The 23,402-nt window shown below is 36.4% G+C and overlaps 3 protein-coding genes across 4 annotated transcripts; all 3 read left to right on the top strand.

The window, feature by feature from the left end:
• The first annotated feature begins 1,921 nt into the window (after positions 1–1,921).
• On the top strand, positions 1,922–9,722 carry LOC137963776 (pentatricopeptide repeat-containing protein At1g06710, mitochondrial). Of its 2 annotated transcripts, XM_068810975.1 has the most exons (5): positions 1,922–5,054; positions 6,846–7,137; positions 7,257–7,315; positions 7,915–8,012; positions 8,103–9,722. In XM_068810975.1, the coding sequence occupies exons 1-2, from the start codon at positions 2,100–2,102 to the stop codon at positions 6,888–6,890; spliced, it is 3,000 nt and encodes a 999-aa protein (XP_068667076.1). In that variant the 5' UTR covers positions 1,922–2,099; the 3' UTR covers positions 6,891–7,137; positions 7,257–7,315; positions 7,915–8,012; positions 8,103–9,722. The 2 variants fall into 2 exon arrangements, with proteins under 2 accessions (XP_068667076.1, XP_068667075.1); XM_068810974.1 differs by having other exon boundaries at positions 7,915–9,722.
• Positions 9,723–12,700: 2,978 nt separating this feature from the next.
• Positions 12,701–19,311, top strand: LOC137962489 (plant UBX domain-containing protein 11). The gene is made up of 10 exons (XM_068809388.1): positions 12,701–12,890; positions 15,155–15,254; positions 16,673–16,728; positions 16,800–16,881; positions 17,209–17,277; positions 17,375–17,442; positions 17,593–17,745; positions 17,814–18,297; positions 18,459–18,722; positions 18,916–19,311. The coding sequence occupies exons 2-10, from the start codon at positions 15,155–15,157 to the stop codon at positions 19,134–19,136; spliced, it is 1,497 nt and encodes a 498-aa protein (XP_068665489.1). The 5' UTR covers positions 12,701–12,890; the 3' UTR covers positions 19,137–19,311.
• Positions 19,312–19,739: 428 nt separating this feature from the next.
• LOC137963708 (pentatricopeptide repeat-containing protein At4g38010) lies at positions 19,740–22,259 on the top strand. The gene has a single exon (XM_068810878.1). It carries the CDS (start codon positions 19,748–19,750, stop codon positions 21,590–21,592), a length of 1,845 nt encoding a protein of 614 aa, XP_068666979.1. The 5' UTR covers positions 19,740–19,747; the 3' UTR covers positions 21,593–22,259.
• The last annotated feature ends 1,143 nt before the right edge of the window (positions 22,260–23,402 follow it).

Here is a 23,402-nt window from a genome sequence, read left to right on the forward strand (position 1 = left end):
CTCTTTTATTACACTACTAATTTATGTGGATGATATCATCCTTACTAGTCCTTCATCTCATGCTATTGCTGAGCTCAAACAATTTTTGCATACAAAGTTTAAGCTAAAGGATCTTGGTTGTCTCAAACACTTCCTTGGTCTTGAGATTGCTCAGTCCAAACAAGATATTGTGCTTTCTCAACGTCACTACACCTTACAATTACTTGAAGATACAGGTTACTTGGCTTGTAAACCAACTGTTGTTCCAATAGATCCAAAACTTCGTTTAACTGCCACTGAAGATGACCTGCTTCCTGATATAACACACTATTGACGACTTGTTGGGAAACTTCTTTATCTCACTTTATCTCGCCCAGATATTACTTTTGCAGTTCACAAGCTCACTCAAATCTTGGCTCAACCTCGACTCCCTCATCTCAAGGCAGTGCATCACCTGCTTCGTTATCTCAAGACCAGTCCTGGCAAGGGTTATTGTTTTCTTCTTCATCTTCCCTGCAGTTGAGAGCTTACTCTGATGCTTGTGCCCCAGTTCGTTTGAAGGCTTTTTCTGATGCTAATTGGGGATCATGCCCTGATTCTTGATGCTCTACTACAGGTTTTTACATCTTTATTGGAAATTCTTTAGTCTCTTGGAAGGCCAAAAAGCAGACCATCGTCTCTCGCTCCTCAGCAAAGGTTGAGTATAAAGCTCTTTCTTCTACTGCCAGTGAGCTTATTTGGTTGCAACAACTTCTTAAAGATTTTCAAGCGAAGGTTGAATCTCCTGCTTTGCTATATTGTGACAATCAAGTTGCGATACATATTGCTTCTAATCCCACATTTCATGAACGCACTAAACATATTGAGATAGATTATCATTTTGTTCGTGAAAGAGTTACTTTGGGAGTTTTCAAGTTGCTTTCCATTTAATTTCAATACCAATTGGCAGACATGTTTACTAAACCTCTTCATTCTACTCAGTTTTTTTCTTTGTTGTCCAAGATGTCAAGGACATTTACAAGCCACCTTGAGGGGGAGTTTTAGAGTGTAAACAATGTATTAAGGTTTGTTAATTTTGTACACGTGTCACTTGTTGTACAACTGTAATATGTTTTTTTTTTTTTTCTGATATTTAGATCTGCTTTTGTAAATTAGTCGGATGAATGAAGAGAAATAATTTTTCAGCTTCTCTACTCTGGCTCTTCATCTTCTTGAGTTTAATAGCTCTTCGTATTCCTGAAGCTTAATAAGAGAGAGGGATTGTAGATAGAGACTCTCATAGTCTCCGTGCCCACGATAAGAACAAAGAGATATTGATAGAGCTTGTTGTTAAACAAGTCAAATGAACGAAAACGAAGGACTAGGAACAACAAGACGAGCTGGAAGAAGGAAAAAGAAAAGAGGAGTTTCAACATCGAGTGAAATGACAAATGAAGGTGAATTCATTTTCACTCGTTTTTTCACTAAAACGAGTGAAAGTGTTCACTCTCTACTTACGTAGCACACTAACTCTTTTGGACCCACTTTCCATAACGAAAGTGAATTCATTTTCAATTACACAGTGCACTAACGGCCCATTTGTAATTGAAGTAATTTTTAGCACATAAATGTATGGTAATTGTTCCAAGTTGAATGTTTAATCGGATTTCAACTCTGTATCCCTAACTGAGAGAGAAGGTGGGATCATTGCCTTGTATTTTCATTTCAAGTCACTGAGGTGGTGCGAGGGAATATGAAGTTGAACTGGTTGACAGTTGACACTACCACGGTCTGCATGCAACCGGGTCAGTGGAGGGGTTTAGGTTTCTAGCTGTGTCTCCGGTTCCGGCGACTCCCTTTTCAAGTTTGAACTCCGCCTCCCCCCGGGAGCCGTAACACTCTAATGACCATTAAGCCCATTTCTGATCTTCCGTTCACTGCCCTCCCTAGGGTTTATGGCGAACTAGGAAGTGGGAATGCTATGCCAGAGCGCGGAATGTCTCGGGAAATCTGAATTCATTTTCTGCAATGGCTCCGGAAATGTTCGTCTCGTTCAGCATTTACTGTAAATCGGGAATATTAGGATATCTCCTTCTTCCAAGGTTTGACGTTGGGGACTCTAACATTTGCGTCACACCGTCATGACTCGTAGATGGGTGAAAATGATCTTGTCACGGTCTCCTGCCATCCTCAGTTCGATCAAACCCGACCCACTTTTCCCGTCTAGGTCGTCCAAATTGAAAATTCCCCTGTTCAACTTCTCCACCGGCTCACCTGAAGACGATTTAAGTGGATTGGTTGATACCGAATTTTCAGTCTCATCTAATGGTGCTGTTTTGGCTCGAGAAAAATTAGTCTCACCGCAAGATTTTGCTTTTCTTAATCAATCTGTCTTCGACTATGACGCTGACTCTCGTCCTCCGGATTCTTGTAAGTTTTCCGACGACGCTGTTTTGATAGCCAGCACCATTAAAATTTCCGGGAGCGGCTTTGATGATAAAACGCAAAAGTTTTTGAGGCAGTTTCGTGAAAAGTTAAACAATTCTTTGGTAATTGATGTGTTGAAGTTATTGAAAAGTCCAGAAGTAGCTGTAAAATTTTTCATTTGGGCTGGACGTCAGATTGGGTACCATCATACTGGTCCTACTTTCAACGCCTTGTTGGAAACTCTCGGTGTTGGTGAAAATAGTAGAGTTCCTGAACATTTTTTTCAAGAAATTAGAGATGATGACAGAGAGATATTAGGTAAATTGCTTAATATATTGGTCCGTAGATGTTGTAAAAATGGGTTTTGGAATGAGGCCTTAGAAGAGCTTCGGAGGCTTAAAGATTTTGGATATAAGCCTTCAAAAGCGACGTATAATGCCTTAATTCAAGTTCTTTTGAAGGCTGAACGTTTGGATTCTGCTTTTCTTCTTCACAGGGAAATGTCGAGTTCGGGCATCAGCATGGATGCTTTTACACTAGGTTGTTTTGCAAGATCATTGTGCAAAGCAGGTAAGTGGAGAGAAGCTCTCGGGATTATTGAGAAAGAAGAATTTGTACCTGATACTGTTATTTACACAAAAATGATAAGCGGGTTATGTGAAGCTTCTCTTTTTGAAGAGGCCATGGATTTTCTGCACAGGATGAGGTCTAGTTCCTGTGTTCCAAATGTGGTGACATATACTATATTGCTCAGTAGTTTTTTGAAGAAAAGGCAGCTTGGGAGGTGTAAGAGAATAATAAATATGATGATTACTGAGGGCTGCAATCCAAGTTTCTCAATGTTTAATTCTCTTGTTCATGCATATTGTAGCTCAAGGGAATACGGATATGCCTATAAGTTGATTAAAAAGATGGTTGGATGTGGTTGTCGAGCTGGTTATGTCACATACAATATCTTGATTGGAGGAATCTGTGGAAATGAGGACTTGCCGAGTATTGAAGCATTGGAACTTGCTGAGGAGGTATATAATGAAATGCTGGAAGAGGGGTTTGTTCTCAATAAGATTAATGTTGCAAATTTTGCGAGGTGCCTTTGTGGGGCTAGAAAGTATGAGAAAGCATTTTCTGTTATTCGTGAAATGATGCATAAGGGATTCACTCCTGATACTAGCACATATACAAAGGTGATTGAGTTTCTGTGTCAGGCTCATAAGGTGGAAAATGCCTTTCTTCTGTTTGAGGAAATGAAAAGGAATAGTGTGACACCTGATGTGTTTACTTACACCATTTTGATTGATAGTTTTTGTAAGGTTGGACTTATTGGACAGGCTCGTAAGTGGTTCAATGAAATGCTCAGAGATGGTTGTGCTCCAAATGTGGTCACTTATACTGCTCTGATACATGCATATCTCAAAGCAAGACGTGTGTCTGAGGCAAATGAGCTCTTTGACAGGATGCTTACTTCGGGTTGTGTCCCAAATGTGGTTACATATAGTGCTCTGATTGATGGGCTTTCTAAGGCTGGAGAGGTGGAGAAGGCTTGTCATGTTTATGCTCGGATGAGAGGAGCTGGAATTGTCCAGGACATGGATAGTTACTTTGAGCATGATGGTAGCAGCACTATAGAGCCAAATGTTTTTACTTATGGTGCTCTGGTTGATGGCCTGTGCAAAGCTCACAAAATTGTTCAGGCTCGTGACTTGTTGGAGGCAATGGAGAAGGCTGGCTGTGAACCAAATAATGTAGTCTATGATGCCCTCATTGATGGGCTCTGTAAGGTTGGGAAGCTTGATGAAGCACGGGAAGTCTTTGTTAAAATGTCCAAACATGGTTACAGTCCAAATGTATATACATATAGCTCGCTGATTGATAGATTGTTTAAGGATAGAAGGCTGGATCTTGCTTTAAAGGTCTTGTCAAAAATGCTGGAAACTTGTGTGCCAAATGTTGTTACTTACACAGAACTGATTGATGGGCTCTGCAAAGTAGGGAAAACAGAGGAGGCCCACAAGGTTCTAGTGATGATGGAAGAAAAGGGTTGTTGTCCAAACGTTGTGACATATACTGCTATGATTGATGGATTAGGAAAAGCAGGAAAAATTGAATTAGGCCTTGATCTCTTCAAGGCAATGACTCTGAAAGGTTGTGCTCCAAATTATGTGACCTATAGGGTGTTAGTTAATCATTGTTGTTCTGTGGGTCTTTTGGACATTGCTCACAATCTTCTGGAAGAAATGAAACAAACTTATTGGCCGGTTCCTGCAAGTGCCTACCTTGATGTGATTCAAGGGTTCAACAAAGAATTTATAACTTCACTTGGCCTCCTCGAAGAGATTTCAGAGTATGAGTCAGTTCCTCTCATCCCAACTTATCGTGTTCTGATTGATAGCTTCCGCAAAGCTGGAAAATTGGAGATGGCCTTGGAGTTGCATAAAGAGCTGTTGGCCTTGCCTTCATGCTCAACTATTACAAGCATTTCTATCTATTCTTCTTTGATTGAGAGCCTCTGCCTAGCTAGTAAGGTCGAGAAGGCTTTTGAATTGTATGGTGACATGACAAGAAGAGGACACATTCCAGAAATTGGTGTCTTCTTTTATCTCATTAAAGGACTCATCAAAGTGAACAAGTGGGATCTAGCGCTCCTGCTTTCAGATTGCTTATGCCACACGGTCTCTCTCTCTCTCTCTCTCTCTCTCTCTCTCTGTACCATAAGTTACTTGGACATATTATTTATCAGAATATAATATTTTTTCGAAAATTAATTTTTTTTAGAAACACAAGAATATCCGAAAGATACTATTTTTAATGCACAAAAGAATATCAGAAAGATATTATTTTTAATGCACCCTTTTGATACACACATCAGCGAACATATGAAGATTAGTCTGATTTAGTTTCTGTTCTTCCTGGAGGTTAATCTTTCTATTTGCACTTGTTCAGTATTTTGTTAGAGTACTTTCTGGCTCTGTGATACCGTTGATCAAATGAAGCAATTATGATATGTATAATTGAGTGAACAGAATCATGAGTTTTGGTACTCATTTTCATACCAAAGTGGCTTGTAGTTGTAGGGTTTAGGTAGTGTTTGACATTGCTTTTTTTTACAGAAGACAGGTTTGGCTTCTGGGTTGATATTGCCTTATTGTATGAATTTTTTTTTTAAGTACTTTCTAGATAAGTATAGAGTTTATTAATTTTTTTTTTTGTTTGGTAAACTAAATAAACAGTAACTTCCTTTTGGTGTTTCAGTTATAATATTTAGGTTTTGGTTTAATTAGAACATATAGATGGTACTACAATGTATAGGTGTATTATGATCTTATAACTTCAAATACCCTTGCTCTTGGCTTTACCTTTCCCAAGGATTTTCAGAAACACTTGGTTTCCAAGCTTCTCAAAAAAGAGCTTTGTTTGAAGTTTTTAGCTTTTCATTTTTGTGATAAGTTGGTGTATCTAAACTGATTTTGTTTTCCCCCTAAAAGTGTTTATTTACTTAAAAGCAGCTTCTGGGCTTCAAGGAGCTGTGCCAAATAGGCCCTTAGTTCATCTTTATTTTGTTTTAGAGGTGAAAATGATCTATTCTAAAGGAGAACTTTCAAGAACCTATTTGAGAAGGCTTAGCCTTTTAAGAAATATCAGAGTACCATTCAAAGGTTAAACTAAAATGAAAAAAGAAATGTGAGAGTAGCTCCTAAGGGTTTAAAAGAAAAGCTTATAACAGTGATTTTGCTAGTTTCTGGGTTCCTTCATTTGTGTGCACACAGTTAGTCTTTTTGAATGCTTAGACTAAAACTATTGAAATGAATATCTGCTGACTTCTATGTTTTTGTGTATTGTTGTTTTACTATTGTTTCTTTTATTCCCTGAGAGACCCATTGTTTCGTTCTCTATAATAATTTTTTTGCTGTCTTCATATATATATATATTGACTAACTAAACCCTAAACTCTATAATAAAATTTTTGCTGTCTTTCTAGGAGGATATTGTGAAAAACGCTTCTTGACCTTAACTCTTTAAATGGCTGAATGACATGCATCAGCATTAGTCGTGGGTAAAGGTACCAAAGTTTTGTTAAATTGAGAGAATTTTTAAAGGTTCACTACCACAAGCATGAAATGTGGTAAAATGAGAAAACATTTATAACTATCTGCTTCAGTGCTGGAATCGATTTTCCTTTTACAGCTTTTCTCATTGTATAGTCTTTTAAATGTGTCTACTGTTTTGTGCATTTGTTTTCTGGTGTGTACTAAATATATACTGTCACCAATTTGTTATAGTTAAAAGTTTAGGTTTCTCCTAGGTTAAATAAACTAAAGTGTCTGAAAAAAGTGCCTTTTCACTGTTATTAATGATCCATTATTTAGTAACTACTTATTTCTCATTATAAGATTGAAGTGTCATCTTTAACTTCAATTGTGTTAGAGTAGTTTCATTTTTTTTCGTTTGCCATTCTCCAACAGGACATCCACGTGCGTTTCAGATCTCAATCTCTTGATGGAGGCTAGGACAGTCACCAAATTTCACCTGCATCTTATCCACTCGGTCATGCAATCAGGTTTAAATTCCAAGGTCGAGCTACTTGCAAATTCCGTGAAGTCTTTATCCTGGCATTGACTTTGGTGCTTTGGTTACCAATGGTGCCAGTACATGATGGGCCCCTTATTTTATGGGAACCAAGTTGCTTCCTCCTGCCCTGGGGGGAATTTGTTGCTAAAATGTGTGACTTGTTTTTTCCTGAATCAAGTAAAACAGGTATAATTTCTTCTTGAATTTTATATCAATATCATCTCTGTTGCTGTTATTATTACTATTGTATAGGAATGCATGACAAGTACTGTTGGACTAAGATTTCAGTTTTCTTTCTTAATCAGAAAGCTCTTTGGAAATGGTTCAGCCACTGTATCACCTCTCCACCTGATGGCCTAAGAAGGTGAAATCTTATATCTTTCTTTTCTGTTTTGTCCATAACAAGTATGTGGTAATGCATCTATACTGCTTCTTATGGTTGGGTTTCACAAATTAGGTAGTTTCCTAGTTGGTGAAGGTAGTAGTTTCTTTATTGGAAAAGGTGTTAAGGTTGGGTCTGGTTTTATTTCAAAATAACTAGTCACTTATGAGTCGATTGCTTGATCTTATGAACCAAAAATTTTTCTTAACATTTATCTATGTGGGACTATTCCACCAATATTCCCCTTATGTTCAAGCTTATATCCAATAAATGGTGATTTCCTAGTTAAGCTAGACTTTCCTGGTGGCAAATTTCCTAATTTGTGATTTAAGAAATCTAAATATGAAGGCTGGATGTCTCAATAGGGTATCCAATTCTTTGAAAATTTCTCAGTGGGGTAAAAATTCTCTCTCTCTCTCTCTCTCTCTCTCTCTTAGTTAGGTTTCTAACAGATTGGTATTAGAGCTGACTTTTCGTGGATTTTACCATTAAGATTCGATTTTTATATTATGCATTAACAGAAAGCCTTATAAGTCTACTTTCCAATGTAATAAATGACTTGTTATTCCAATTTTCTACAGCAACAAATCAACACAGAAGAAGCCAAAGTTGTGCAAGAAGCTGGTCACGAATAGCAGGAACGATGCTTCAATCGGCTGAGGATTTTTATCATCAAAATGTGATTTTAATATTACAAATTATACTTTAAATGAAAACCTTGTGAATTTACTTTCAACACTATAAGCGGCTCATCAATCTGATTTTGCAGAGAGAGAAGTCAACCTAGGAAGAAGTAAAGGTTGTGTTGGAAGTAAATCATGAGCAGTTGAAACGATGCTTCAATTGATTGAAACCTCTCTTCAATCAAATGACAAACAGTCTTTTAAGCAATGAAGGCATTTGGAACATCAATTTGCAGTCTTTTGTGGAAGTATCTAGCTAGCAAGTTGTGCATAAGTTCGAAGGGACTCTCATGTCTAACATGACTCAAGAAATCCATTCACAAGACAGAATAGCATCCCCTTCTTGTGTAATGAATGTGCTTATTGCATGCATGGATGGTTTCACTTCACAAACAAATCATATGGTATCCAAGTTAACAGAGTTAATTGATGCAATCAACTATTTGAAGGTGTTGTAGAAGGAAAAGGAGAATTGGCTCCAACACGCGCTTGGATTTTGAAGCTGCTAGGGGATGATTGACCCAAAGAGGTGGAAAACCTAGGAATTTCATTGAGGTCAACCTAAGGAGACCCAGCCAAAGAAATTTTGTGTATTTTGAATTTGAAGATATCACCACCCAGAGTGGCCATGCATGTAACTATTAACCAAAAGGGATGCCTACAACCAGGGCTCACATGATTAAACTGCTCAAAACATGATTTCGATGATTATGCCATCTATTGGGCCCATAAGGTTGACCGATATTTCATGTTCCACCACACTTGAGGAGAATGGGAAATGGGATGCTTTGTCATTGGCTTGAAGACGGAGGTTAACTTGGATGTTTGAACTTTCAAGCCTAAAATGTTATTAGAAGCAATCAAACAGATGTACATATGTGAGCAACAACATTGGCTTTTGTCATGAGGCCAATCAATTGTAGAAGATCTAAACCCTTCTTTGACACACCAATGAATTTAAACTATACTTGTTTGAGGACGTCGGTGATACTTAAGGAGATGATGTGGACATCTTCGAAGGTCTGGGATCATGAGACTATGGATGACTTGCTGTAGTAGCCATAGTTGAACCATGAGGATGAGGCTCTTGTAGGAGGGAAATAATGTTAGATCTATTTTTTGTCCTTTAATTGTAAGGCAGGGTTAGTTTCATGAATTGGGTAAAACTCACATGAGGAAGGGTGTTTCTTCCTATGATTGGGTTTTCCAAATTAGGCTGTTTGCTAGTATGTGAAAAGAGTAGTTTTTTAGTAGCAAAAGAGGGTAGAGTCCTTGTGACAGAAGAGTTAGTTTTCTATTCAATTAAGATTTTCCAACTGGCAGTTTTCTTAATTTGTGCTATGAGAAATCTATAAATGTGAAAGCTGGACATCCAAGAGGGGCATCTGGTTCCCCAGAAAGTTCTTCTAGGAGAGAATCACCTGGTGGGTGGTGTGGCATTTGAGACGATGCTCAATCCATACCAAAGGGACTTGAATGACTAATGGAGCCACCAACTGAGGAGTGCCACTGCTGGTGGAACTTGGCCACAGTTAATTGGTAAAGCTGCATTTAGACCTGGGACTATCCATTTGAGCCAGGTGAATGACTTTTGGCCTATGAAGGTTGACTTATATGAAGCAACTGGAGAACTTCTCAGAAAAGTGTACAAGTACTTGTATTTATCAACTGAATAGCTGCAGCAAAATACAGTCACAAAAAAGCTGTGCTAGATAAAATAATGGTATCAATAGAAGCTCTTCTTAGTATTTCACCATTTAGGAAGAATCTTACCTTGTCTTTCATCACTTGTAAATTTGTTCTCATTATCTTTGTCATACTTTTAGTTTTTTCTTTCTTTTTTATGTTGAGTCTAGTTCCATCCTAAAATGATTAGTCACTTAGGAGACTAATCGCTCAACCTTATAACTCATTAACTTTTTATAACATTTTTTTATGTGGGATTTTTTTCTACTCAACACTTCCCCTCTCTTCTAAACTTATACATAATAGGTTTGAGACATGGGCATGTACGCCCAACGGATCACACAATACACAAACGGTGACCTTATGGATAACTTGGCTAAGTTGGCTAACTTGGTTAGTCACTTTAGGATGAGCCATAGGTCTTGAACCGAACTTTACAAAATATAATTTCCTTAGCTATTCAAAAATGCTAACACACTTTCAGTTCTGTTCACTTATTCTTTCATTTAGGGGGGGGTTAGTGCACATGACTCAGGACATGATCTTCATGCGCATTATGCAGTTCATGTCCTGAGGTCGTTAGGGAACGCCGAAATTCATGTCATGTACATGAACATCCATGACTCAGGAGTTCATGTCCCAAGAGTAAACGGCGGAAAGTGCTTTCCGCCCAATTTTGAGAATCATCTACATGACTCACGCGCGGGGCTGTCTCTCAGCGAGCGGGGCTGTCTCTCGGGGTTCTCTCTGCCGCACACCCGCTCTGCCATTCATTCCCATAGCCCTCTCTCGTTCCGCAGCCCTCTCTCAGTGTTGCCGCAACCCTCTCTCAGTGTTGTCGCAGCCCTCTCTCGTTTCGCAACCCTCTCTCGTTCCCGCAGCCCTCTCTCGGTGTTGCTTGCCGCCGTCGTCGGTCGTCGTCATTGCCTACTAGCCTGTCCCCGTCGCCATCGCCGTTGCCCTCTGGCTCGTAGCTGAGGAAGACGTCTATCTTCATAAAAATTATTAATTTATAATTTTTATTTATAAAATAATTTATTTTTATTTATTTAATATATTTATTTTACAATTATTATATTAAAATAGTGATTTAATAGTCATAATTAAAATATTGTTAAAATAAATATTTGATAAATTATTTTTGGCGTAATTATCCGATTGCTATAGTTAATTAAACCAATAGTTTTAAATTTTGTGATAATATATTATTAATTAATAATACATAAAATATATTATGTACAAATATATAGTGTGTTAAAGTTATGATTAGATCAATTTTTTCTCTTAAATTATTCATTTTTAGGTTAAAGTATATCATATGTTATTAATAAATTAATAACTCAACATATTACTTTCGTTTTTGTTATTTATAATGTTATTTATTTATTATTTGTAATTAATCATGTAGGTATTTCATTGGCTCATGTAATTACCGTATTAATGCACAATAAAATATCTAATTCAATTAATAAATATATTAGTATATTTAATTATACATTAAATAACTTATTCGTGTAGTAATAATGGTTGTTTTACCTAATTTGAGGTTTAAGGATTATGTTGTAATTAAGTGCACTGTAAAGGTTTAGAGATTCTCTTATTTTTTATGTTTTTCTCATGTTGGGGCACTAACATTGGAAACTGTTTTCCAGTGCACATGAAGTCGTCAACACTAACACTAAGTGCGAAGATGATCTTCATGTATACGACTGACATGATCTTCATGTTGGACATGAACTTGAACTTGAAAAATCTATTTGGGGGACTAACCCCCCTTAATGTTTTCTTATAAAATGCTAAATCCCAGTCTCAGTCTCAGACATCCTCTGAAAAAAGGTGAGCCTTACAGTTTTGAGGGAATCGAAGGCTGATCAAGTGAAAGATAAAACTGCAATTCATTTGCTAGCGCTGAACAGATACATATTGCATTCTTGTTTGATGTATTTCTGGAGGGGAGATATGTCTCATTGGAGGAACGAATCATGTGACATTTTCGAACGAATTAGACCTATCAGTTGTTATTATGCAAACAAATAAAATTACCTAATTTTTAAATGAGAACTAGGAGTTGAGAGAAGTAGCCATAGAGAAGACTTGTTCAAGGAGCAAAAACAAAACGTGCACAACTACTCTTTCACTCCTGTTAGTATACTGTGTAAGTGAAAGTGAATTCACTTTCACTAGGGCAAGTGACTCTAAAAGTGTTAGTGCACTGTGTAAGTGTAATTCACTTTCACTCGTTTAAGTGAAAAAACGAGTGAAAGTGAATTCATTCCATGAGACCGATGAATTTATTTTCACTCGTCATTTCACTCGTCATTTCACTCGACGTTCGATGCTGAGACTAAACTAATTCAATTGGATTTGAATGGAAAATATTTATATTATTTTATTAATAAAATACCTTATTTATTTATTACTTTCATGACTTTTAATATTATATTATATTAATAATTTAAGAGTAATAATTAAGATATCGTAAACATAAGAATTTGATCAAGTATCTAGAGTAAACATTTTTGTTTAAGTATTCTATTTTTTATAACTAATTAAATTAATATTTTTATTTTACTTTGTAATTATTGTATTAATTTAGACTAAACAAAAAATATTTTATTTTATTAATAAAATATCTTATTTATTTATTTGTTATATTCACGATTTTTAATAATATATTATATTACTAATTTAAGAGTGATAATTTAGATATTGTAAAAATAAGAATTTGATTAAGTATTTAGACATTATAAAAATAACCTTATTAATTTAGGTAAATTATTTTTTATATTCAATTAATTTAATATTTTATTTATTAAATTTAAATTATTTATCTAATTTTATTAATTAAAATTTTAAATAAAACTATCTTAATAAAGTTAATATTTTATTTTCCATAAACAAAATGATTTGTATACCCTCTTGGCATAATTTTCTTGGGTACTTTCGATTTTCCAAATGATCGCAATATCTCATTAATTTTACTGCCCCTGCCGTCGACACGACCGTCCCTGCCTCTTCGCTCCTCGCACTTACTCGTGGAGAACTATCCTGACTCCAGACTGAACGACTCTTCTGCTCAGCAGCGGCCTTGCGGAGAACTCGTTCAACCACCAAGGAGATCGACGCGATTGTGCGAGCTGTAATTCCTTGAGTTTCTACTTTACCCTCTTCCTCCTCGGCTATACCTCGTGAGTTTTTGCTCTGACTCTTCCAGTTGTGATGTTTTTCTGCGCTTCAACTAGGGTCAATTTAACGATTGGTCTGAGGTATTAATGATTTGATATAAAAGTGAATATAAGACATCGTATTCTTCAGGAATAATTTCTTTTATTCTTCACTTTTTTTTCATCGGATGATCGTCTTGTTGCTCATTATGATACTGTCTTTCATACCTTTTCTCTTCTCCATGGAATTGGGAGCAAGGAAGAAATCGCCTTGCTAATAAAAATCCCTTGTTGATCATTGGGGTTCACCATTTGAGTTAGAGAGAACGAGAACCATTGTAATTACGTCTGGCATAAAGAGAAGATGGATAATTGTTAGGGCAATTGAGGAACTGAAATGGCTTTTATATTAATTAAATTGTTTTTTCTAAGGACCTAGAGACCTTGATTTGTTAACTACATGTGAAATTAACTGTTTCTTTTCTAGTGTTTTCTCTAAGGACCTAAATTTTGTTAACTGCATGTGCAATTAACTCTTTCTTTCTAGAAAAATTCAACGAAAGTTAGAATAGTTTCAAAGGCTTTCAGTCGACATTTACTTCAGGGTTTTATACTTTAGCTTTTCTTAAGCTAATCAGTTACCGCTGATTTTTGGGTGAAAGACTCACGTTTTAGTTGGTTTTCTGGGCCTTCAATTGGTCATCATAGGCTAGTCAATAGTTCCATGCGACAACAATTTTGTTATGAGGTGACGAATTCCTAAGCAGAAACCAACTTATGTATATTTAACTGCTAATAAGTTTCTAGTTCAACGTTTTTTCTTCTTCTATTTTCCTTTATCTTTTACTGGGTTCAATTCACAAGCCCAACTCCAGCCTTTAAACTAGGTCAGAGATCCACTTGAAATTTGGAAATTCTTCATGCAAAACAAGAGCTTCATTCTCTTTGAAGGTTCCTAAATGTTCGTTTTTTTTAACTGCAAATTTTACCAGCTATCCAAGGTTTATTCGTTCTCAGATCTGGCAAGAAAATAATCTAGCCTGTGTAATGAACTGAGGTCCTAATGTAGACTTTTCCTTTCTTCCTTTGTTATATTCTTTCTTTTTCTGCTTTTTATACTTTTTGCCTTCAGGGATCAATTAAATGACTTAACTGTATCCTTGTCAATTGGGGTTTCACATCGAAGAAGATTATGTATTTTATTCATCTGGCATTATGAAGGCAGTTAGCGCGGTTCATTGAAAGATATGCTCTTAATCAGGGGTGTGTGTATTTTGTTCCCCCCACCCCCCAAATCATGGTTTGCCTTCCTTTCCAAACTTTTTTGGTTCTGCTACTATTGTTAGTCCTGGCGTAGCTTAGTTCCGATGCATGACTTGAGACTGGGTTAGCATTGGATGTAAAGACATGTCTAGGAACTGCTATATTTTTATTTTATTATAATTTTTTTTAAAAAATGGCTTTCATCAGCTTTTATTGCTTAAAAATAAGGAAATACAACTGAAAATAAGAGGCAAAGAATGTGCTCAAGTTTTGTACAGAAGTAGGAAAGGAGTCTCCTTCAGAAGTAGGATCTTGGTCAGAAATGAGTGTGATGTGAAAGTTAGTTAGTTTTAGGTCCTTTCACTAAATCCAAGAATGAGTTGGATTACAATTTATCTCCATGTCAAGGAATTTTTTATATCTAAATTAATTTTTATTTTAAAGTATGCTTGTGAGATTTTATAATGCTCAAATAAAGTGTTATTTTCCTTTGTATTAGAAAATACATTACTAAGAATCACATTTACCGGCCCTTTGAGCTCCACTTTTTTTCCTTGTGAAATAAAAGATTGCGATGTTTGAAAAGAAAACATATTGTAAGGAAATGAGATTGTGATGTTTGAAAAAGAAAAGCTACTATAAGGAAGTCTTTTGTGATTCTCTTTGTAATTTTTTGTTGAGGTGATTCCATGTATTAGCAAAGTTGTCTCAGTTTCCTGGGATCCCAAGAGGCTTATGTTTCTAGAGAAGACAGACTCTAAAATAATTGAAAAAAAATGTTGCTTTAAGAGTGTACGCTCTTTTCCATGTGTAGTTATCATCTGTCCAATGCATATTGGATTTACAATATATCAGATGTTGATTTTAATGTTTCGTAATTGATGTTAAAAAAAAAATTGATGTTTTTAATCCATAATAAGCCATTGGGGCTTTCTGATAGGCTTTTTGACTTTCATTCTATTGATTATCTGAAGTTTGGAACGGGTTTCTATCTAACGGCCTTCCTTTTTGTTTGTTTGACACAGATGGAAAGTTCCATTTCATCATTAACATTCAAAGGTTGCATTTCTGAAGCAATTAGTGAGGCAAAAGAGAAGAAGAAGCTCTTTCTTGTATATATATCAGGTGAACATGATTGTTTATCTAACTTTTTCCTTTGTAGTTTAATTATGATATAATAATCTTAGTAAGAATTGTCCCACATAGATAAGTTTAAACAAAAATAGTATGATTATTGGTTGGGGATAACCTCCTAACTTGGCTAGTCATTTTGAGATGAACCTAGATTCAATTTCAACATGGTACCAGAGAAGGACAGCTACCTTTTTGGACCCAGTTTGCGCCCTATTTAGGTTGCACCCTATCTATGTTGTCCACGTCTCAGATCTGTTGTCTATTTGTGTTAGTCTGGATGTGAGGGGGAATATTTGTAGGAATAGTCCACATTGGTTAGTGTTCAGAAAAATCTTATGGTCACTAGTTGGGACGTGACCTCTTAATTTGGCTAGTCATGTGGTGATCAACCGGACTGAATTCCAACACTATATTTAAAACCTAATAGACTTCTAGGTACTAAGTTTTGTCCTTTGATGGTTTTTGCAAAAAAAATCATAAATTTGTTTTTCCACCATCATAGTCATCCATTAGCACTTATTCTGTACTGGAAGATGGCCGTGAAGAAGACACAGCAGAAATTCTCCTTATGATTGATGCACCATATGCATTTAATTTAGAAAGAAATAATGTGGAAAGTCCTTGCAGTTTTTGGTGAAACATGTCTTGTTTCATTTCTTTGTACAAATTGGTAGAGATTCCTCTTTCTATGTGTTTATGTTTGTTAATCTTCATTCCTCTGATTCCACTATCTTCCTTTCCCGTTCTTTCTGTGTTATATGGGTTAGTACCCTTGTTTGATCATGTGTTTTGAAGGAGTGATAAGACTGTTTCAGTGCCAGTTGAAGATGTTATATAGTCGATCTTTTCTGACTACTTTTTCCTAATGGAAATGAAAAACTTAAAAAATCTGATTGAAATCAAGAGAGAGAATATTCAGGTTTGCTTTATCTAACCAATATAGTTACTGTTTTTTGAATGACTTTTAACCTTTATAGTTGAGGTGAAGAACTGTATTTTGTCTTGTATTTCTCAATTAAAAAATTATTATAAAACTCATTTCTTTAATTATCAAGTTCAGCTGGGGATTCAGCCGCCTGTAGAGCTGTGTATTTTTCCTTTTTTTTTTTTTAATGTTAAACTTGTTGTTGGTAAAGCCAGTTTTCTAGTCAAACTTTTCCGTCTTCTTCAGGGTAACAACTGGAGCTGTGGTGAACATAACATACTTGGTTAACTTAAAAAGTAATATTTTCTTTTTGGTTGCGGGCAAGTGAAAAGCTCATTGATGATTGATCTTTTTTTCTTTTAATATTTATTTTTTATTGAAAGAGATTGATGATTTGTCTTGTTTTTTCATATGAAAAGTTCAGAAAAATTCATTTCTTCATGCAAGTCTAAGATTTTTTACCTTTCATTGTTCTGCTTTCTAGGTGGAGATGATGAAAGTTCGACTATGATAGAACAATCCATGTGGTTGGATGCAAATGTGAGTATGGTCTGCCATGAATACTTCTTTGAATATGATGATAGATGCTGGCCAACTTATTTTATATTCAGGTGGTGGAATCAATTTCACGGAAATGTGTCTTCTTGCATCTCCTACAAGGCACAGTTGATGCCTCAAACTTTAGTGCCATTTGTATCCTTCATTCTGTCAATTTTTACCACTGTATGCATTTAAGAGTCATGTTTTGAGGTTATATATTATTTTGGTTAAAACATCAGGTTCTATATACAAAATGCAGTTAAAGTCATGTTAGGTTCAGTGAGGAGTGTTTTTCCATGCAGCTTGGAAGTTGTGTTTTTATGAGTTTACTTATTCCTGAGATAGGAGATCTCAGCATGCTACATTATTGTTTTTTCCTTCATGTTTCCTAGAGTAATCGGTTGCTGAACTTCCCTGCACGAATATTAGATCTGGTTGCTGTAAGTATTAGGTGTTTTTCTTAACATTGAACCTCAACAGACCCGCAGAAATCTGTTCCAAATATATCAGCTATTGGATACAATGGTGGCAAACTACTGTGGCAACTAGGTAGAGTATATACATCTGTTCTTACTTTTCACTAATGTATTATATGTCATGTTCTTATGTGTTGTGGTTTATCTTTCCTCTGACTTAAATCTTATAGAAGGTCAAGTGTCTGCTGAAAATCTTGTAGCTGCTATTGAAAAGTCATGTGCAAGCCTCCAGCTTCAGGTGTGTTAGAGCATTATATGCGTTTTTTCCTTCAAATGGTTGGCTTAAATAATGCATCTTTCATTTGAAATGATGCATTTAGCTTTTGATGTTGTTCTTCTTTGAGAATTACAAAAATGTACATGAAACATGATCAATGTAGGATTGCAGGAAACAGCTGCTACAGTCCTTAGTGCAGCCCTTGCTGCAAAAAGACCTATATCTTCAAGTGATGATGCTTCTACTGCTCCATGTTCTTCAGTTGACAAAGCCCACCAAGGTTCTGGGGCCCATTTGTCACATACTTCTGAAGCAGATGCCAAGGTAAGCTGTATATTTTATGCAAACCTAGCAAGGATTTCAATTTTATTTCCTGTAATTATTTTCAACAGACATCTAGCGAAGTGGAACAAATGACCTCCTCGCAATCAAATACGACCATGCATCTACAGTCGCATGATGAAGAGCTAGTTTCAACGGTCAAACCACCAACTCAAAGTGTCAGTCCTGACCGAATTGATGTAGGCAAACAAGATTCTCGAACTTGTATAGATGAATCAACTGAAGTTCAGGAGGGAGTCACATTGGAAGACTCTGGGCCTTCTGGAGAGTTATCTTTTGAATCTGCTGAAAAGAATGGGAAGATAACCCAGGATGAGGTTGAAGAAAATGTTCAAGATCAGCATCTTAAATTTGTTAAGTCCAACGATGTTCATCTCAACATTCGTTTGCCCAATGGCTCAACCCTTCAAGTTAAGTTCCTGATGACAGATACTTTAAGAATGGTTAAAGACTATGTGGATGAAAACCAAACAAGTGCAATTGGTCCTTACGATCTAGCCATCCCTTATCCTCGAAGAGTATTCACTACCCAAGGTATTACTTCCCTAGCATGTAATTGCTGATGTTTGAGTTTTGAACAGTAAGCTCTACTCCACCGTACTTTGTGATCTTGTTTTAATGGCTTTGTTTGTATTCTGTGTAAGTACTGTGCTGAGAGCATATAATCATCTGTTAACATCTGCAACCTATTGCAGATATGAGCAAAACCTTGTCAGAATTGGGATTGGTAAATCGGGAAGCATTGATAGTGGTCCCACACCGTTCTGTGAGTGAGTCCTACAAAGGAAAACAAGAGCACTATGAACGTTCCAGCACACAGGATTCATCAGATGGATATGGAGGATATTTTGGATATGCAAAGAGAATGTTATCATTTTTGAATCCCTTTTCGTATGTGGGTGGTGGTGCCAGTCCTGCCGGTTCAGAATCAGCTCCAAATGATGGCCCATGGCAGTATCGTAAGCCCATATACTCTTATTATTTTGTAATTTAGTTTGCTTTTGATCTATGAGCTGCTTCTAGGGGGTATGAACCCCTGACCAGTAATTACTATCTATTTCCAAATTTCAGTGTTCTTCAATTCTGCAGGTTCTTTGGTTTGATTACCATTTTCAAGTGGATTTGCTGATATTTTTCTTCTTTTGGGTGCAGGTCCCAACCCAGCCCTTCAGAATTCTTTGTCAGGGGTTGATAGATCTTCTCGGCCATACTCAGCACTCGGTGAAAGTTCTAGCCAGGGTAGAAAAGCCACAACCAGACAATTTGCTAGCAACATCCACACCCTGAGACATGATGAAGATGACAACCGGCCTAGCGACAGGAATACTTTTTGGAACGGAAATTCCACTCAGTACGGTGGAGATAATAAATAATAAGAACCATCCGCTTCTGGGTCTCGCAAACTGGTCTCACTTTTAGTCCCTACAGTCGAGCAAAAATAAGAATGTCATCAACTGTTCGAATTGTTCCTGATATCGTGCTTTTGAATTATGATATAGACTCTCTCCCCTCTTATCCCCTGATAAAAGGGTTTTACTTCTGGACACACACACGGTTTAACTTACTGGTTTGTGAATGCATAATACATAGTACCGATTGATTTTGATCATCTTTCCATTAACAGCCCCCAGAGTAATGTGAACGTATTGCGAGTAATACATGTCAAAGCAGCAAAACGTGAATGTTTATGGGTCCCAGTTCCTCATTTTCTTTCCCGCTATCGAGTCGATTTAAAGTTAATCTCCTGCTTCTGTAAGCGTCTCTGCATGGTTTAAGAGGGTACTTGACAATGGATGGAGGAATTACTAAATTTAGATATTACCTGGAAACCGCGAGCACCACTGCGCTATGGATCTTCTCGTTGATGTGAGTTGGGGACGTGTTTTCGTTTTCTTTCACCGGATCCAATGCAGCCTCAGTTCGTTGAAGGTGCCTAGCATGAGGAAGGCAAAAATGCAGCTTCTCTTTGTCTCAAGTTTCTAGTATGATTAGAAGGGTAGTCTCTGCTTTCGGAGCTACTCTTCTCGATTGTATTAGTCGTTCCAACAATATCCAGTCTTTCAATGAGATTCATGCACAACTAATAACATCTGGCGGAATCCTAGATGATTTTGTGAGGACAAAGTTTATCAACATTCTTGTAAGCTGGGGAAATCTGACTCATGCATATTCCATCATCAGTCAAATACGACGCCCCCCAAGTTCTTTTGCTGTCAACGCCTTGATTACTGGTTACTCTTGTAGCAACAAACGAGCTTCCATTTTGGTTTATAAAGATATGATGAGAATTGGGTTTATGCCGGATAAGTACACCTTTCCAGCAGTACTTAAATCATGTGCGAAGTCACTGGGAGTTGCAGAAGGCAAACAGGTTCATGCCATCGCTTGTAAGATGGGCTTTTTATTTGATATTTACGTGCAAAATTCTCTTGTACATTTTTACAGTATTTGTAGCGAATGTGACATTGCAGGAGAGTTGTTTGAGGAAATGGCTGTGAGGGATGTCGTGTCTTGGACAGGTTTGATATCCGGGTACGTGAGAGGAGGGCATTTTCACAAGGCTATAGAGTTATTTCTTGTGATGGATGTGGAGCCAAATATGGCAACTTTTGTGAGTGTTATTGTCGCTTGTGGCCGGCTTAGACTTTTAGGGATGGGCAAGGGGACTCATGGCTTGATTCTGAAACATGGAGCTGACAAAGATCTGATTGTAGGAAATGCTTTGCTAGATATGTATATGAAGTGTGAGAGTTTGGATGAAGCTAGACAAGTCTTCGACGAACTTCTGATCAGAGACATTGTGTCTTGGACAAGTATGATATGTGGGTTAGTGCAATGCAAACAACCGGAGGATGCTTTAGAAGTGTTTCATTTGATGCAAATCTCTGCTATCGAGCCTGATAAGGTCACCCTAGCTTCAGTTCTTTCAGCTTGTGCAACCTTGGGAACCTTATCATCTGGTAGGTGGGTTCATGAGTATGTTGATCACAAAGGTATTGAGTGGGATCCCCATATTGGAACAGCCATGGTTGATATGTATTCTAAATGTGGTTGTATAGATAGGGCATTGAACACTTTCCATTTTCTGCCCCATAAAAATGTATTCACATGGAATGCTCTAATTGGTGGTCTAGCCATGCACGGATATGGTAAAGAGGCCATTTATTATTTCTCCAAAATGGTTGAAATAGGTGAAAGCCCAAATGAGGTTACTTTCCTAAGTGTCCTTTCTGCATGTGTTCATGCTGGTTTAGTTGATGGAGGTCGTTTATATTTCAATCAAATGACTAGGAACTATAACCTTGTTCCCCGAATAGAACATTATGGATGCATGGTTGATCTGCTGGGTCGTGCAGGGCTCTTAGGTGATGCACTGGAGCTTATCAGAAGCATGCCTATGGAGGCTGATGTTCTTATGTGGGGGGCTATGTTGAGTGCTTGTAAAGCTCATGGAAATGTTGATCTCTCTCAGCAGATCCTGAGCAGTCTGCTGGAGCTTGAGTCCCGTGATAGTGGCATTTATGTGCTTCTCTCTAACATATATGCTGCCAATGACAGATGGGAGGATGTGACAAGGTTAAGGAGATTAATGAAGAAGAGTGGGATAAGAAAGGCTCCAGGGTCAAGTGCCATCGAGATAAACGGCAAGACTCATGAATTCATAGTTGGTGACAGGTATAAACATCCAGAACAAGAAAAGGTTAATCTTGTATTGGCCATGCTAATGAGAGTATTGAACCCTGAAGGGTATACAAGCCTTGGACTAGAAGTGAACACGGACTACCTGTGTCAAGTAGGATTGGGTTTGCCTGGTCATGAAGCTACTTGATGAAGCACTCTACTTTATTCTCCAGGGTTAATTTATGTGTGCTTAATTGGTGAACTTGGGGTCAAGGTTGATCTTGAAGTTTTCATTTGCCTGACATGAAAACTACTCTATTGCAACTTGCTCTTTTTGGTGATAGTTCAAAACTCAGGGAGCTTGTCTGATTGCTGGAGTTTATTTGTAAGGATCATCTCACCCTCTAAATGACTCAGAAGTGCCAGTGGAGATCTTTTATTGCTTCATCCAGTTCTTGATGCATATTGTGCTTGACGATAAGCCGTGACTGCAAATTCTCCCTCTCAAAATCGCACAAAGAGACCTGGGTCAACTGAGAAATAGCATGTAAAGTTTAAAGCTTGGCTTCCGCCAGATTAGTTAACAGAGGCACTTTGGACTGTTTGCCACATATAAGAGGTGCAGCTGGTGCTATAGGTATGGAGTAGAACACATATGGTTTTCCCAGAAACCTTGATTACATTTTCCGGAAACAAATAATCTCTTGGTTCATCTTCTACATTAATTAACTCTGTCATAGAAGTGAAGCGAGGTTAATGATTGAATACCTATTATGTTGTCATGTAGTAAGATATAAACTAACAGAGAGGCACTGGACCTATGGTACCTGTGTTTGGTACAGCAAACATGTGCATTATATCTAGTCTAAAATGGTTTAGCCTAACCTCATTCCCATGAGGTGGATGTGGGTGGGTCTTATCTTGTATCTATAGTTAAATTCATTTCTAATTTGTTCGAATTACCCGTCAAAACGATTTTAAATCATAGAGTTTGTTATTAGCATTGACGAGACGAGATAAACTCTGGGTACATGAAGGTAAATAATTTATTTTTATAATATTTTTAATCTATTATTATCTTCAATTAATCTATGTAAAATATATCTTCTATTGTAGATATATATTATTTAGTTGATGCTGGTTATGCAAATCATTCAGGATTTTTGACTCCATATCATGTCACTCGGTATCATTTGTAAGAATTTGGAGATAATCTTCTTCAAAGTGAGAAAAAATTGTTCAATCGAAGGCATTCATCTTTGAGGATTACTATTGAGCGTACTTTTGGGACTTTAAAAGTTCGATTTCAAATAGTTTATCCTCCATTTACTTTTGAGATCCATATAAAAGTTATAATTACTTGTTGTATATTACAATATGCAAGAGTATCATGTTACCTATGTGTTAGCAACTCATATGTGGTATGATTATTGATTATTGTATCTTAGTGAATATGAGCATGTAGGTGCTTGGTGTTTTTTATATTATAGACACGATCATGTTGTTATCTAAACATTTATTTTTAAATTGCGAATTGTGCATTTTTACAAGTAATTCAGTTAATTATTAAATATTTTTTCAAATAAATTATTTTATCATTGCTTTAAAAGTATTAACCCACTTTACCCTCTATCAAAGTCTTTTTATAATAAAGTATCCTATTTATTTATTTATTTATATAAGATAATATAGATATTTATTTATAAATTATAAAAATAACCATCTTTGTTTAGGTATTTTATTTTTTATTTGTTATAAATTATTTAAACTAATAATTTTATTTTTTGTAATTATATCTTATGTTATAATAAAATATTATATTATATTTATTACTGTTAATACTATATTAAATTAGTGATTTAATAGCGATAATTAAGATATTGTTAAAGTAAAAAAATGATCAAATATCTAGACATTATAAAAGTATACATTTTTGTTTAAGTATTCTATTTGTTTTAATTATTTAAACTAATAATTTTAAATTCAAAATAGAAAATACAGGGAATAGATTAACTTAT

Source organism: Aristolochia californica, unplaced genomic scaffold, assembly GCF_029961685.1.
Source record: "Aristolochia californica isolate CCGP_79_NKW_82.1479 unplaced genomic scaffold, dmAriCali1.0.hap1 SCAF_4, whole genome shotgun sequence".
Taxonomy (NCBI): domain Eukaryota; kingdom Viridiplantae; phylum Streptophyta; class Magnoliopsida; order Piperales; family Aristolochiaceae; genus Aristolochia; species Aristolochia californica.

Coding starts and splice junctions, on each gene's coding strand:
- LOC137962489 (XM_068809388.1), top strand. CDS start 15,155: ATGGAAAGTTCCATTTCATCATTAACATTCAAAGGTTGCATTTCTGAA. Junction 17,278..17,374: donor CAAACTACTGTGGCAACTAG/GTAGAGTATATA, acceptor TAAATCTTATAG/AAGGTCAAGTGTCTGCTGAA. Junction 17,443..17,592: donor GTGCAAGCCTCCAGCTTCAG/GTGTGTTAGAGC, acceptor GTAGGATTGCAG/GAAACAGCTGCTACAGTCCT.
- LOC137963708 (XM_068810878.1), top strand. CDS start 19,748: ATGATTAGAAGGGTAGTCTCTGCTTTCGGAGCTACTCTTCTCGATTGT.
- LOC137963776 (XM_068810974.1), top strand. CDS start 2,100: ATGACTCGTAGATGGGTGAAAATGATCTTGTCACGGTCTCCTGCCATC. Junction 5,055..6,845: donor CAGATTGCTTATGCCACACG/GTCTCTCTCTCT, acceptor ATTCTCCAACAG/GACATCCACGTGCGTTTCAG.